The following is a 13,865-nucleotide window of genomic DNA, read 5'->3' on the forward strand; positions in this document are numbered from 1 at the left end:
GGATGCGACCTGGGGCGCAGGACGGGGAGCGGACCTGGGCAGTGGCCGACCCCGTCGTGGCCGACAGGGCCTCTAAATGTCGTCAATGTCGACATCCTTCTTGCCGGCTCCGGCTTCGTCCTCGCCCGACTCGTCGTCCGAGTCGGCGTCGCCGAACTCGAAGTAGGCCTCGCCGTCCTCGCCCTGGCCAAAGGAGTCGGTCTCGTTGATCTTGGCATGCTCGGGAAGTTCGCCGTACGACTTGAGAGTTCGGGCCTCGTCGGCCGTGTACTTGAGGATGACGTCGCCCTTGTTATCCTGGAAGTCGCGGAGGGAGAGCAGGATGATGTCGCCCTGGTTGATCCAGACCTTTTTGCGCATCTTGCCACGGATCTGATATCGCGGTGTTAGCCTCATGTCATCGATTTTGCAACTATTTGCATGAAAGGATAACGCAGTAAAACACGGTAAAAAAAAAAAGGCTAGGGTCCATTGTCTGGGCACTGAGGAGTTGACGCTGCGCGATGGCGGGGGCCAGCCGTAGCAGCAAGAGGGAGAGCGCGAGGAAGAGAGGAAGCCAAAGTGAGGGAGAGAGCGTGTGTTGTGTGTGTGAGGGGTTTCGGGGGCTGCAACAGCACGGCACGTACGTTGGCGAGACGCTTGCTTCCGTCAAAGCACATGGCCTCGAGGCGACCGTTGCCAAGCATCTTGATGACCTGAGCGTACTCCTGGCCGTCTTCCTTGAAGGTCAGCTCTCGACGCTGGTCGTCATTCTCCTTTGTTCCTCGTCTGCGGTTCTTGCCGCCCTGGAAGGGGGGTGGTGCTGCATGTCAGCGCCATTGCTCTCGATCGGTATCACGGCCAGGAGCCCTGGTGGGGGCGGGGCAGAGGCGAAGGAGGGGGGGGGGGGGGTATCGCTGGGGGGCGCACGCACTTTTCCCTTGTTCTTGGGCATGGTTGACGGCGGTGGCGAGATGAATGTATTTCTCTGCGGAGGGGGAGAGCGCTCTCGTTGCGGCTCGCTGTTGTTTAAGCGAGGGTCCCGACTCGTTCGGTGGTGGAGGTTGAAGGGACAAAGGAGGGGAGGTGGAGGAAGCAAAGTGTTGATTTTGCACCAGCTTTCGATTTATTATAGGGAATAATAATACGCGATGGCAAGCGGCTCACTGTGGGGTGGGCGGCTGGTGGGCAGGCAGGTGCACCTAAAGGAAACTGCAGTGTTTACGGAGTACGGAAGTACTTAAGTACAGTACAAGTGTTGCAAAGCATGTTTGGGTGCATGAGTAATACGTGCAAGTACATACAAGACCCACGAACATCTACTTACAGTATGCGTGGTACTGCAAGCAATGCTACCCACGGTGGTGTATCAATACATGTGCATGTAATGAGTATGACGACAAACGAGTACAAGTACTCCGTAACGCCTATTACCTCACACAAGGAATCATGTAGGTGTACTTGGCACCTGTACTCGTACTGTACGGCACAGGACTGTACTAGTACGTGTTCTGCAAGTACGGCGTACTGTACAGTGTACGGAGTACTTGTAGCAGCAATACGCCTTCGCACCTTGCAGTGCAGTTGAGTCACCAACGCTAGTTCGGCGCATGTGGCGCGCGTAAGTAATTATCTTCGTGCTATTACTCCGTGCAGCAAGGACCCTTCAGGGGGGGGAAGCCACATTACTCGTGCGGTCAGCAGACGTTCATTGTTCATGCCATGCTGGTCAGCCGCAATTCCCAGAGGCGCGCGCTCTACTCGCCATGTTGCGGCCTGCTTTATACAATCGAGAATGATGGTAATAATACGCCACTCTTACTGAGGAACATCCAAAAAAGAGTCCGTACGAGTGCAGATATCGTCTCGATGGTACTTTGCTGTTTACATGTGCATGCTTTGGTGTGTAGTTGTAAGCACTTACAGTATACTTGTACATGTACTGAGTGCTGAAGTATAATATACATGTGCAAGCAAAGCAAGTATTAATTATTACTGCAAGTGTGCAAGTTGGCGCTCGAAATGATGCCGGGCGCTAGCCTCGTTTGGACTTGGTAAGCGAAATCGTCAACTACGCGTACTGCTACAGCTGCCATTTGCAAAGCTCCAGCCTCTTCCACAGCAGCATGCCTCATGCGGCCATTGCCAGTGCATAGGATGCCGCTCCCAAGTGTCACAATCGAGTAGAAATCCATCACGCCGACTCGTCGAGTCGAGGATGCAACTTGTTCTACCCTTTCTCCATCATCATCCTTCATCCTGCATCACCCAAGCCAACGTCGGCTAGTCAGCCAGCCTTGCCATCGCCCTGCCTTCTCCTCGGCCTCGACGGCCCTCGTCATGGCCACCGCGCACGCTGCCTCGTCATTGGCGCCCGTCCTCCGTGTGCTGCCACCTGCACAACGGCGCTTCGCCTCGACGGCGCTCCGGCCCCGGCCCCGAGGCACGACGGCGAAGCGTCCTGCGCCAGCGAGGAGGTTCATCCCCGAAGCGGCCGAGCGCTTCATCGGCCCCAAGGGCCAACTCCTGACGACACGGGAGAATGTCGACTTTATCGTGGCAAACGACCTCGAGCCAGACAATGGCACCATGGCGCGCTTCACCCCAGGCCCGGAGATGAAGCGGATCGCCGCCGACTTTGGCGTCGCCCTCGCCTTCAGCCCCCGGCACGTCATTCACCCGTTTGATCTGCGGGCCTTTGACCCGCGGGGCCACCCCCTCGCGGCCATGAAGCGCGCCCAGCTCGCGCGCAAGATCCACGAGGACTCCCTGTGGATCATCATGACATCCGCAGGTGGCGTCTCGGCCGTCGTCCGCTCCATGACGCAGAACAAGCTTGTCAAGGAACTACACTTGGCCTTGGAGGCGATGGGATATCGTTCCGGCACGGGCCGTGGGCCGACAAAGGAGATTCGGGGAACCTTTTGGGTCACGATATTCGATCCCGTCAAGGCGGCCGGACAGTCCGCGGAGCGATTTGGCAAGACCGTTGCGGCCGCTCTTGACCAAGAATGCAGTCGGCGCCGCAGCTGAGGCTGCCAGACAGTCCGCCGAGGCACGCATGCACATGGACGTTGCATGTCCTGTTCGACCATCATCTTCGGCGTGAGGGCACGCAGACGACCCGGTCACAGCTTGAGCACTTGTCCAAGGTGGAAGCGTAGCTGCCGCTCATGCGCGTCGTTTTTCATTGGCACGTACGCTGGTTGCGTACGCTGCTTCATTGTTGCTTTGCACAAAACTAGCTTGCTACGCACCCCAAGTCCATCTGCCACGCGCTCCGACGAGGCAGCATCCTCCCATTCCTCCTTGTGGACAGGCCCTCGCCCTTGGGTCGCCAAAGGAGGACCGTTTTGCCCTTGGCGGCAAGCAGGGCACAGCTCGTCAAAAAAGGATTGTCTGACGAATTCTGGCTTGGAGCCGACAGCTTCACCGACAGCTCTCCCCACCAGAGAGTCGAATGGTTCGTGAAGCTCGATGGAGATGCGGGACGGTGGAAGATGGGCCTTGGATCGCATTTGAAGTCCTTGGCTACACTCGACAGCTTGGTCCACATATCATCAAGTTCCTTCTTCACCGCATCCGATGCTTTCACGGCAACGGTGCGCCGCCCGCAACGATGGGATTGAGAGGCGGCGTAGGACGACGGCTCATGACCGCCGCGGATGGTCGTGGCATGGACAAGCGGGCGTGGAGAATTGCTCCAATCCTGGCGGATGGCCACGGAGAACTTTTCCAGCTCGACGAAAAAGCGACAGCACTCGGCATGGCATCTACGCCCTCGTCGGGCATCGAGCCATGAGTGGCGGCGCCGTGGATGCCAACCTCGAGCCGATCGAGGCCGTGTGGGCGTGGACGATGGACTCGCAGGTCGGGTCGTTGGTGATGGCAGCGTCGGGGCGCCAACCTGGGCCGAGGATCATCTCGGTGCCGATGCTCATGCCCTCCTCGTCGTCGACGGTGGCGAAAATGACATGACCGGCTTGGTTTTGCATCTTCGCGTCGGCTAGGGCCACCAGGGCGGCGGCAAGACTACTTTCCACACCCATCGCGCCTCTACCGTGGAGCTCGCCGTCCTGGATGCTACCGTCGAAGGCGTCTCCACCGTAGCCGAGGGTTGTGACGGTATCGATGCGGCCGCCGAGCATGAAACTCCTGTCAGCGCCGGAACCGGGGATTCGAGCGACGATGGAGGGATGGCCTTTCGCATGCTCAATCCAGTGCGTCTCGATGTCGCGATGCTCGAGCCATGCCGCAATGTAACGCGCCATCTCCGTCTCGCCCGGTCCTGGCGCGGAGCCTCGAGAGGGGTTGCCGGAGCCGACACGGGCGAGTGCCTGGGTCAGGCCGACGGCATCGTCCATGGACACGTCCATGGGCGTGTCGTATTCCCTCGTGCCTTCGGTGCAGAGCACGACAATGGTTGAGTTGCCGTCGAGGCTCAGGGCGGCCTTGTCCTTGGCGTCGAGTCGACAAAGGGCGGCGAGAGGCGCGCCGGCGCAAGGCCCCGCGAAGACGCCTCGGGTCTTGAGGTACTCGATGGCCTCGTGGGACTCGTAGTCCGACACGGTGACGCTCGCGTCGACGCCGGACCGGAGCGTGGGCCAGGCGGTGGAAGAGGGGGTTCCGCAATCCAGGCCCGCCATGACGGAGGCGCCGGTCGCAACCGACACGAGCTCGTTCCGTCGCAGGCTCTTGTAGATGCAGGCGGCCGTGTCGGGCTCGACCGTCATCACCCTAGTCCGCCGTCCTGCCTGCTTGAAGTGGGAGACGGCGGCTTGGGCGAGGGAGCCGACGCCGGCCGGGGAGACGACGAGGGTTGGGGAGACGGGGCCAAGCTGGCCGTCTATCTCGCGCATCATGGTCCGGTAGCCGTCGATGATCCACTGGCAAACGTCAGACAAGGAAGACCTCGGGGCACAGTTCGTCGCGGCGGCAAACTGACCTCGAGCATGTCTCGGTGCTCGTCAAAGGCAAAGTCCTGGATCAGGAGCCAGCGGTTTTCCTCGGCCGTTCGCCGGGCGCTCTCGAGGGCATCGTCGTACGTGCCCTTTCCGACGACCACCTTGGCGCCTTCGCTCTCGAGGCTGGCCACCGTCGACCTGTGCGTGTCGGACGAGACGTAGATTACGACGGGAACGGCGAGCAAGGCGCCCATGCGCGCAACCGCCCTTCCGTGGTTTCCCTTGCTCGCGGCGCAGAGCGTGACGGGCTTGCGGGCCAGCGTCTCGCTCAGGACGGCAAGGGAGGTGTCCGTGGGGAGCCGCAGCCGCTCGACGAGGGCGCGAAATGCGGCCCAGGAAGCGCCGAGCATCTTGAAGGACGGCAGGCCAAAGCGGCAGGTCTCGTCCTTGAGGTAGACGGCGGCGACGCCAAGTTCCCGAGCCAGGTCCTCGAGCGGAAGCAGCCTCGTCGGGCCCCCGGGGAACTGGAGATGGAACTTTTCAACGGCCATCTCCTCGGCGGGCTCGGGAGCGACGGCTGTCCATGATTGCGCCGCCGGATTCCGATGCAGCGGACGACGACGGGAAGACATGACGATGGCGAAATGCAGGACGACGGCCGTCACGTACCGTGCGAGTCGTTCGTTTTAGGGTGCCCTCGATGAACCCGACGAGCTGGACGTAGGCAGAGCTGCCGAAGGGAGGATCCGTCCTGAACCGAGAGGGATTTCATGGTTTATAGGTGTACGCGGTACAGGAGTAGGAGCATGCCCACGTACAGTAAGTAATTACGTGTATTCCGTGTTTGGCCACGGTGTTGCGCGTCTCGGACAGCGTAGCAGCGTGCAGGGGCACTCCATCCGTCCGTCCCATCGTCGGCCGCCTCGTGCGGGTGTTTGTGTCCGCTTCAAAATTCACCGTCAGCCGCTTGGAGCGCCAGGATGGCGCGCCTTCCATGCTCTACATTTTCGCGAACGCACCTTCCGTGAACGCTTCCCCGTCGCGCCTTCCTGGCCCGCCTTGCCCGAACGTGCCTTCCCCGGATGTGCATTGATGGCGCATGCACCATGAGTGACGCTCGGGGACTCGCTGGGATGCGATGGGAAACGAAGGAAACGAACGACTGCTGGCTGGACTCTACCAGTAGCACTCCGTACATGGGTGTATACATGCAATCCAAGTATTACTGTAGTATTCACATGACGTACTTATACTTGCCAGTACGGCGCATCCTACCGCCGTGCCGGCGGAGAGGTGGAGTGTGGAGCGTCGGGGAAGCGAGGGCTCGAGGTGGTATTTTCATTCATCTTCGCCGACGACGGCGGGACTTTGCTCGTTTATCGATTGTATTTTCCCTGTCCTGCCTATGCGACCTGATCGTATTTCCTTCCCCTTCCCAGGGTCCTATCCAAGCACCGTCTCACTGGGCAACGGTGCGATGACGGTCCGATGCCGCCCCATCACTCCAAGTATTTTATTTTGCCTGTTTTACCCACAGATGCAGCATCCGATTTGGTGGGTTCGATTGTACAGAGTACTTGTAGGTGCAATGATATCATTGTCGTACTTGCTGCAGGACATGCAACGTACATGTAGTACACAAGGAATAGTGTACAATTACGAAGTGCCAGGTACTTGTTACTTACAGTACTTGTAAGTGCAAGTACTCGTACTTGCCTACCGTCGGTATCCAAGTACAATCCGCTGAGCGCACATTTACATGTGCTTAAGTAGGTATGTGCACTTGCTGATATTGTTCCTGCTTGCACTAGTAATAGTACCAGTATTTACGGAGTACGGAGTACGGAGTACTGTACACCCACAGTATTTACGGAGTACACCCAGAGTATTTGCACCCAGAGTATTACACCCACAGTATATACGTACTCAGTACTCCATACTCCGTACACCCACAGTATTTACACCCACAGTATTTACACCCACAGTATTTACACTCCACAGTATTTACCCCAGTACTACACCCACAGTATTGACACCCACAGAACTTACACCCACAGTATTTACACCCACAGTACCTTATTGACACCCACTACCTACTTGTAAAGAGCACCTCGTATTCTCCAGCAAATGCCCACCGCACTCGCATTGTCGGATGCGACTTGTTACACCGACGAACTTTAATGGCACCACTATTTCCTCGCCTCCCTTCCACATCCTCACTGCCGACATGGCCCTCGAGACGGCAAAGCAAGGATGGGACGATCCATGGCCGCCCGCCCACCTGGGGCGTCACCCTGGAAGAGACCAGACGAACGGTGCCTTTGTGAATTGCCCCAACACGTGAGATCCGGTTACGCAGGAGGACCCGGGTTGCTTGATGGAAGACGAATGCCCTGCTCCGTGTACGGAATAAAAGAGCTAGTATTATTTGCACACCTACAAGCAGGCATATACAGTATAATACTATTGCACGGGTGCATGTGTCTACTGTGCATGCACGAGTATTAATTAGTGATCCGTACGGAGTGTTATTTCCTTCCTGCAGGCCGAATTGTGCAGTGTAAGACTGCAAGTACAAGTCGATGTACTGTACTTAGTACTGTAGGAGTAAGTAATTACCCGCAAGAAAAGGGATTAGTAGGTGTACTGTACTTGCGGAGAGTACGGAGTACATGTAAGTACTGAGTATACTCACAGCACACGTCCACGAGGCACATGGTACACCTGCCATGCGCTTCTAAGTACAGTAAGTACTTTCTTCCATGCACAGAATACGGCGTGCAGGTGCAGTTGTAAAGGCATGTGTTGCACACCTAAGTACATGTGGGTGTACTTGTACCTTTGTACCACTACTACCCCGTACTCCGTCCGTGCTGTACGTGGAGTAGGTGTACTGTAAAGTACAAGTGATATCTGTGAGTAAGTACTCAAGTACGTAGTATGGAGTACGGAGTAAGTATTACTTGCATGTTAGTTGTGTAAGTAAGTAGGTGCGCTATCTATACGGTGTAATTACTCCGTACTTCAAGTACCCGTAATATATGCATGTACAAGTGTTCTTGCATGTACGCGAGAGTGTACTTACAGTACTCCGTACATGTAAGTACGTGTGCGTGTACAGTACTGTAGGCGAGTACATGTGCAAGCACTTGCAGGCGGAAATAATCAAGTATTACTTAAGTACATTCAAATACATGTATGCACTATCGCCTCCATAACCAATGCAGGTACCATATGCGGATGCGGTATTTGAACGGCATCTGTGACCCTTCCGTGGAGATGCATGCCATCCTTGCTCCATTGCAGAATCCGCCAAGGCTACAGTTGACTCCTACCTTACGTAAACGTAATATACATGCGATCCTGAAACATTCCATGGTGGGAAGATTCTGTGAGCAAGAAATTCCCAATCGAGCACCACATGTATTAATAGGGGAGTAAGCATTAGGTATGTGCTTCGGCCATGCCGTGATAATGATAGGGCCTGGGACAAATCCGCAAACGGGCGTCATTTAACCTTAGGTAACAGCAATAGATACGTATAAGTGTACTTAAGTATGTTGCCAATCGGAATACAATACTTCACGTAAATGCGCTTGTAAGCACAGTACTTGAGTGCACGCCCATGTACATCCACAGCCTACAGTACTTGAACTCAAGTAGCTGTGCACCTACCTGTACCTACTTGCATGTGTTCATACCGTATCACGACATGTTTGAGACATGCAAGCATGCACAGTCTTGCGCGGATGCACATTTACTGCTGAGGAATCGCCGAGGAATCTCGCGATTTGACCTCGTACCACTCCCGCTGCAGGTGCAGTACTCGTACCTCGTAGGCCGACCAGTACTGTATGGCATACAAGCTTGATTCAACGTCGGACCAGGACGAAAGGATGAATACGAACCATAACCCTGTCCGGTAGTCTCGGCCGTCTAGCCTCTACATACACCTACGTAGTGTTACTCGTACGTACTCTTCCAACTACTGTAAGTAAGTAAATACTGGACGAAATACAGCTCCATGTACGGAGTACTCCGTACAAGTACTTACTTAAGTACAGTACATCACTTGATCCAGTTTTATGTCAAGGCCTGCGCGCGGTCGTGCAGTACAATCACTTCCACCTGAGTGCAGTACAACAAGTACTTACTTGCATGTACTCCGTACGTAAGTACAAACAAATATATAAGTACAAGTTTGTGGTCAAATTCAAGACGAAAATCATAGCAGGATACAATTACTTACGTCGGCGATTTCTCCTTCATACCGTGCCGACTTCAAATTTCTTCTTCATCTCGTTTAAAAACATCAACGGCTGCGACAATCGCTCGTCCACCATGAGGCCTTCGATATTGCTGGGAATTGTTCCGCTCGTTCTTGGTGCCGAACTCAAACTCAAACTCGACTGCTCCGATACTGGAAACCAGAATGTCAAGATTGAGCCAGACTTTCTGCAGAACATGTTCTCTTTCATCGCACCGCTCGCACCGCTCCAATCGGAGGCATGGTGCAAGCACGAGAATGCCTGCAACAGAGAGCTTAACACGTACTCTTGTCCGCTGGATAGGCCCGATCCCTGCATGGTGCCTCGTGGATGTTCTGGGGGCTTCATATCTACTACCTGCCGGGTCCCGCGCAAATGCCACGAAAGGATCAAACTCAAGGCAAGACCGGAGAAGCCAACATCACCGGCGGCGAAGTAGTGGGAATGCGAAAGACCTGCAGGACAGTACGACACTTCCTCCTACCCGGAATCCGCCCACCATTCCTGCCACAAGAACCTGGTTTGATACCACATTCGCAGCATGCGCTGCATTGTTCTTGGGAACAACAGCAGACGGGAGATATGATATCAGAAGAATCTTCAGTACGCGGCTACTTAGGAAAGAGCCCGCCGGAGCTACTATTACCTCCACCTGCAATAAACCTACAGCTAGAGTACGAGTACGAACGGCAGTACTGCCACTCCCATCAAACACTTGTAGCTTAATATTATGACAACCTTTCGATTCTTCCCCGCAAGTGATTGAATGGTGCAACGCTCGGCGGTCAGATCACAGCGAGTCGCTGACAGTACAGCAGTATGCATGCAGGGAAGCGTCATGAGCGACACGGGCCAGGTCCTGTGGTGGCTTGCTCTCCTCGGTGACCCATTTGCACAACGGCTTTTGCTCAAATCTACACCCAAGATGGTGTTGCCAATCGTGAGCCCCATCCTGTCTTTGTCCCAACCAAAGCCCCCCGCGTTGGCCGACTTTGAACTGCCTCTCTACCACACCGGATCCTTTTGGGACAACCTGATGGGCCCCAGGCCCGAAGCACGCGTCGTTCCACAGCGCAATCTCCATCATCCACCGAGTCCTTGGCCGGCTTGCCTTCCTTTTCATCCTCATCTCACCGCACTTTGTTGCCACGAGGCTCGAGACAGACTGGGCCCAATCATCCGTGCTTGCATCGCGTCTCCGCCAGGTTTCCTCAGAGGAAGGGGAGAGGAAGGGGAAAAGATCCGGAGGTTGATTGTCGACAGGCAGCCATGTCGTGGATGGCTATCGAATCTGACCGTGGCTGTGACTACGGAGTGGTACCCTCGGCACCCGATTACGGCACACCTTGAGGTACGTCGTTCTGGCCATGCCAAAAGACCCCTTTTCGTCATTCGCTTGCCGGAAACGTCAAGCATAACATTGCGCGGGCAACAAAGTATATGCGTAATTGTCTGTGTGGGACCATTGGGCAAGTAATCGGTTCTACTTGGGGCGGTTTTAGGACGGAGCGGCACCCGCTTGAGTTCCGAAAGATTGGTTCGGAGTGGGTCTCCGCCAACAGTATACTTACTTGGGGATATTACGGAGTATTAATACCGGTGAATATATTGGATCGGCGGCTTGATTGGTGATGCCTAACGAATATTTACTGTTGTACACGTTGGCATAGCTTCATCTATGTTTTTGACCTCATTTTTATCGCGAGCTCAAGTCGACGAAAACACAATGCATGCAGTAGTGTTGAAAGCCGCGGCGCAGTCGTTTCCCAGCTCAGTCTTTGCCGTGCGCGGACTCATAGAGCAACCGGAACGCAGAGTCCTGCCCCAGGAGCTCTTGAGGATTGCCCTGCTCACTGATTCGCCCTTATCCAGCACCAAAACCTTGTCGTAACGGACAATGGTGTCCAATCGATGAGCGATTAAGAGTATCGTGACGTCTTGGAAGCACTCCGTGATGGGCTTGCTGCATAATCCTGTCCGTCTCAACATTGACGCTATCCCGTCAAGGGCGGGCGGCATGTCGGCCTTGTAGGCGACGGTCACCGCGTCCATGGCAATCGTGCCGTGCCGCGGCCAGTTCGCGGGCGGCGTGTGGGACTCCTGTGGCAAGTTTTCGCATGGAGTGGGCTCGCCAAAGCTCCTCATGCGTGCTACGGCACCTATGGATGTTTCAAAAATCGTCCATACGGAAATGGAAGCTTTCATGACGTCGCTGAGATCCATCATGTTGCACAAAGCAACAACGGCAAAGGCTGCATTCGTGGATCCTCGGAGCAGCACGGCAACCGAGATCATAACGACGGCCAAGACAGCCACGATAAGGTCCAGGACGAGGTTGAGCCCTCTCCGAATGCTATACGACAGATAGGATGGCTTCTGTTACGAGTCTAGCCTTTCGTTCATAAGACTCGACAGATCATGCCGCCAGCCAAATGCTCGAATGGTCGCTAACCCCTGCAAAGTTTCGATGAACTGGGAGCTGCAAGTGAAGTTGGGAGTTTGCGAACCTTTAGAGCCAGATGGCAAGCGGCACATACTAATTCGGCGTCTTGGCATCGAGGTCAAGGAATCGTAGCTGTCGTGATGTGCAAAGATGAAACATTTGAACGAACCATAAGATGCCAAAGAGGAAGGGGAAGGCAGCTAGCAGCTTGCAGGAAGCGGGCAGGATCATTACAGCTTGGGCGACGCAGATGAGGGTGTCTGACCAGTACTAATCAGTACGTGGTCGCCGAGAGCGTACGAGCATGGCGGAAATTTGACGAAAATAGCAACCACATTCAGGAGAGCGATAAGAAGCTCGGCGTCTATCATTTGCATGTCTTGGCTGAATCTAGGTCGGCATCGGCATACGCTCGGAACCGGGCAGGAATAGGGAGCGATCGTCACCTGTTCACAATGGATCCATTGTCAGTTGAACTAAGGAAGCTGAACGGCGCTCTGTTGAAATCCGTCAGATCAGGCAAGCAAAATACCTGGCGCTTGGACGCATAGTGCTGCAACATACAGGATAGCCTTGGACAGTAGGGTCAAGTGTAGGTTCAGGCCAGATGTCACGGCCATTCTTAATACAGCCTGCCTAATACTCCATCAGTCTACGAGCGAAGGAAGCCACCGAGGAATGGATTCTGAAGAAATCTCTCACCAGCAAACAGCAGTCAGCGCAACGAGAGCGCCGAACTGCAAGGCAGCATATATGCCGATGTACTTTGCATTGTCCTTGTTGGGGTTCTGGTCGTTGGCATCGCCCCACCAAGATGGCCATGTTTCTGTAGGCACATGTCAGCGGCTGGCCAAAGTATCGGAAGGAAGCATAAGATGGCGGCGGCCTCTGCATACCTGGGATTTTTGTCAGAAATGCAAAGATCAATTGCAGCCCGGAGAAAACGACGATACTGCGGAGGCCGACGGAGCGGAAGTGACACACCTGTAAACCAAAGGATCACCGACTCGCCTCACCACCTTCGCAGGGCCTTTGCCACCCGTGCTTTTGCCTTGATCGGCTGCGGCCCCTCTCGATCTTGACTGAAGAAAATATTTCTCTTGATTCAGCAACTTTTCGTTGGTCTCCAGGCCATATTGACAGACGAAGTTGTCCTTTTGATTGAGATGGTCAAACATTCCTTGGCAGCCGATCGTTCCGTCCTTCTCGGGGGCGATGATAAATTCGGCTGCTGGTTCCAGAGAGGATCCATCTCCTCATCCTCGTCTCCTCAAGGAAAAGAACGGTGATTTTGCACGCCAAGGAGGCTGTGCACAAGGCCGATATCGGTAGAAACACGTCTCTGAGCCACAGCGTTCGGAGCCGAGTGGCGCCCAAGATGGAGCAGAGCGTGAGGTTAGAGGCCCAAGACAAAAGAAGTCGCGGCCGATTTGCCGTGTTCCAAGAGGGACGGGGCGGCAAGAGCGAAGAAGTCGAGGATGGTCATGAGGCTGTCGGCCAGGGAAAGCCACTTGTTCTGGTCGGTACCGCTGCCTAAGGCCCAAAGGGCGGTCAGAGCGACGGTGCAGCCCAGCAAAGCGACGATAGGGAACTACAGGTGATCGCCATGGCCATGAGAAGCTGCGTCTCGCGATGCAGAAAAGGCGAGGGCGTGGTTGGGTGGGATGGTACGTCATACCAACTTTACCGCTCGCAAGATACTTCCTGACACTTGACGCGGCGCGGACGATGTCGAGAATAGTGTCGAAATGGCCAAGGCGTCCAAAACAGAGGAGGGGATGGCGGAAAGAACGGCGTCTTCGAACGAGAGGGCGAAATCGAAATGGCGAGCACATCGATCGACGGCGGGCCCAAAGGCACAGTAAGCCCATAAAGGGCACGATTCATTACGGGCCATGCTCATGCTGTCGGTCGTGTCGAGTGAGCGACGGGCCGGCGAAATGGATTTGGATGTATGGAGTATACAAGGACGAAATATATACGGACAGTGCCTGCCCGAGCGGCGAGAGCGTGGTGTTGATCTGGAGACCAGCGGAGAAGGGGCGACGGTGCAATTTGATGGATGAATTCCAGCTCAACGTGCTGGAAGTAAGCCGGCTTCCGTTCGGCCAGTATGCGCAAGTCCGTCAACGGCACAACATATGGGCCGTTCAAACTACGTGAGCAGAACTACGGCACAGGAGGGAAAGAGGGGAGGGAGCCGTTGCACGTTGCACTACTTGTACGAGTACGTGTAGGTGTCGGCACACGCTACCAAGGCGGTTTCCATGG

General features: G+C 55.2%; 5 protein-coding genes across 5 annotated transcripts; 1 reads left to right on the plus strand and 4 right to left on the minus strand.

The window, feature by feature from the left end:
* Positions 1 to 72: 72 nt before the first annotated feature.
* Positions 73 to 934, minus strand: DCS_00920 (uncharacterized protein; the record flags this gene model as incomplete). The annotated part of the gene is made up of 3 exons (XM_040798255.1): positions 73 to 372; positions 627 to 785; positions 914 to 934. 3 exons carry the CDS (start codon positions 932 to 934, stop codon positions 73 to 75), a joined length of 480 nt encoding a protein of 159 aa, XP_040659138.1.
* Positions 935 to 2,319: 1,385 nt separating this feature from the next.
* Positions 2,320 to 3,012, plus strand: DCS_00921 (uncharacterized protein; the record flags this gene model as incomplete). The annotated part of the gene is made up of 1 exon (XM_040798256.1): positions 2,320 to 3,012. One exon carries the CDS (start codon positions 2,320 to 2,322, stop codon positions 3,010 to 3,012), a length of 693 nt encoding a protein of 230 aa, XP_040659139.1.
* A 95-nt stretch (positions 3,013 to 3,107) lies between these two features.
* On the minus strand, positions 3,108 to 5,515 carry DCS_00922 (acetylornithine deacetylase; the record flags this gene model as incomplete). Its single annotated transcript, XM_040798257.1, has 3 exons — positions 3,108 to 3,510; positions 3,805 to 4,865; positions 4,925 to 5,515. 3 exons carry the CDS (start codon positions 5,513 to 5,515, stop codon positions 3,108 to 3,110), a joined length of 2,055 nt encoding a protein of 684 aa, XP_040659140.1.
* Positions 5,516 to 10,858: 5,343 nt separating this feature from the next.
* Positions 10,859 to 11,825, minus strand: DCS_00923 (uncharacterized protein; the record flags this gene model as incomplete). The annotated part of the gene is made up of 3 exons (XM_040798258.1): positions 10,859 to 11,504; positions 11,604 to 11,630; positions 11,689 to 11,825. The coding sequence occupies 3 exons, from the start codon at positions 11,823 to 11,825 to the stop codon at positions 10,859 to 10,861; spliced, it is 810 nt and encodes a 269-aa protein (XP_040659141.1).
* A 1,165-nt stretch (positions 11,826 to 12,990) lies between these two features.
* DCS_00924 (uncharacterized protein) lies at positions 12,991 to 13,497 on the minus strand (the record flags this gene model as incomplete). Its single annotated transcript, XM_040798259.1, has 2 exons — positions 12,991 to 13,185; positions 13,273 to 13,497. The coding sequence occupies 2 exons, from the start codon at positions 13,495 to 13,497 to the stop codon at positions 12,991 to 12,993; spliced, it is 420 nt and encodes a 139-aa protein (XP_040659142.1).
* Between the last annotated feature and the right edge of the window lie 368 nt (positions 13,498 to 13,865).

The sequence above is a fragment of the Drechmeria coniospora genome, chromosome 01, assembly GCF_001625195.1.
Source record: "Drechmeria coniospora strain ARSEF 6962 chromosome 01, whole genome shotgun sequence".
NCBI lineage: Eukaryota > Fungi > Ascomycota > Sordariomycetes > Hypocreales > Ophiocordycipitaceae > Drechmeria > Drechmeria coniospora.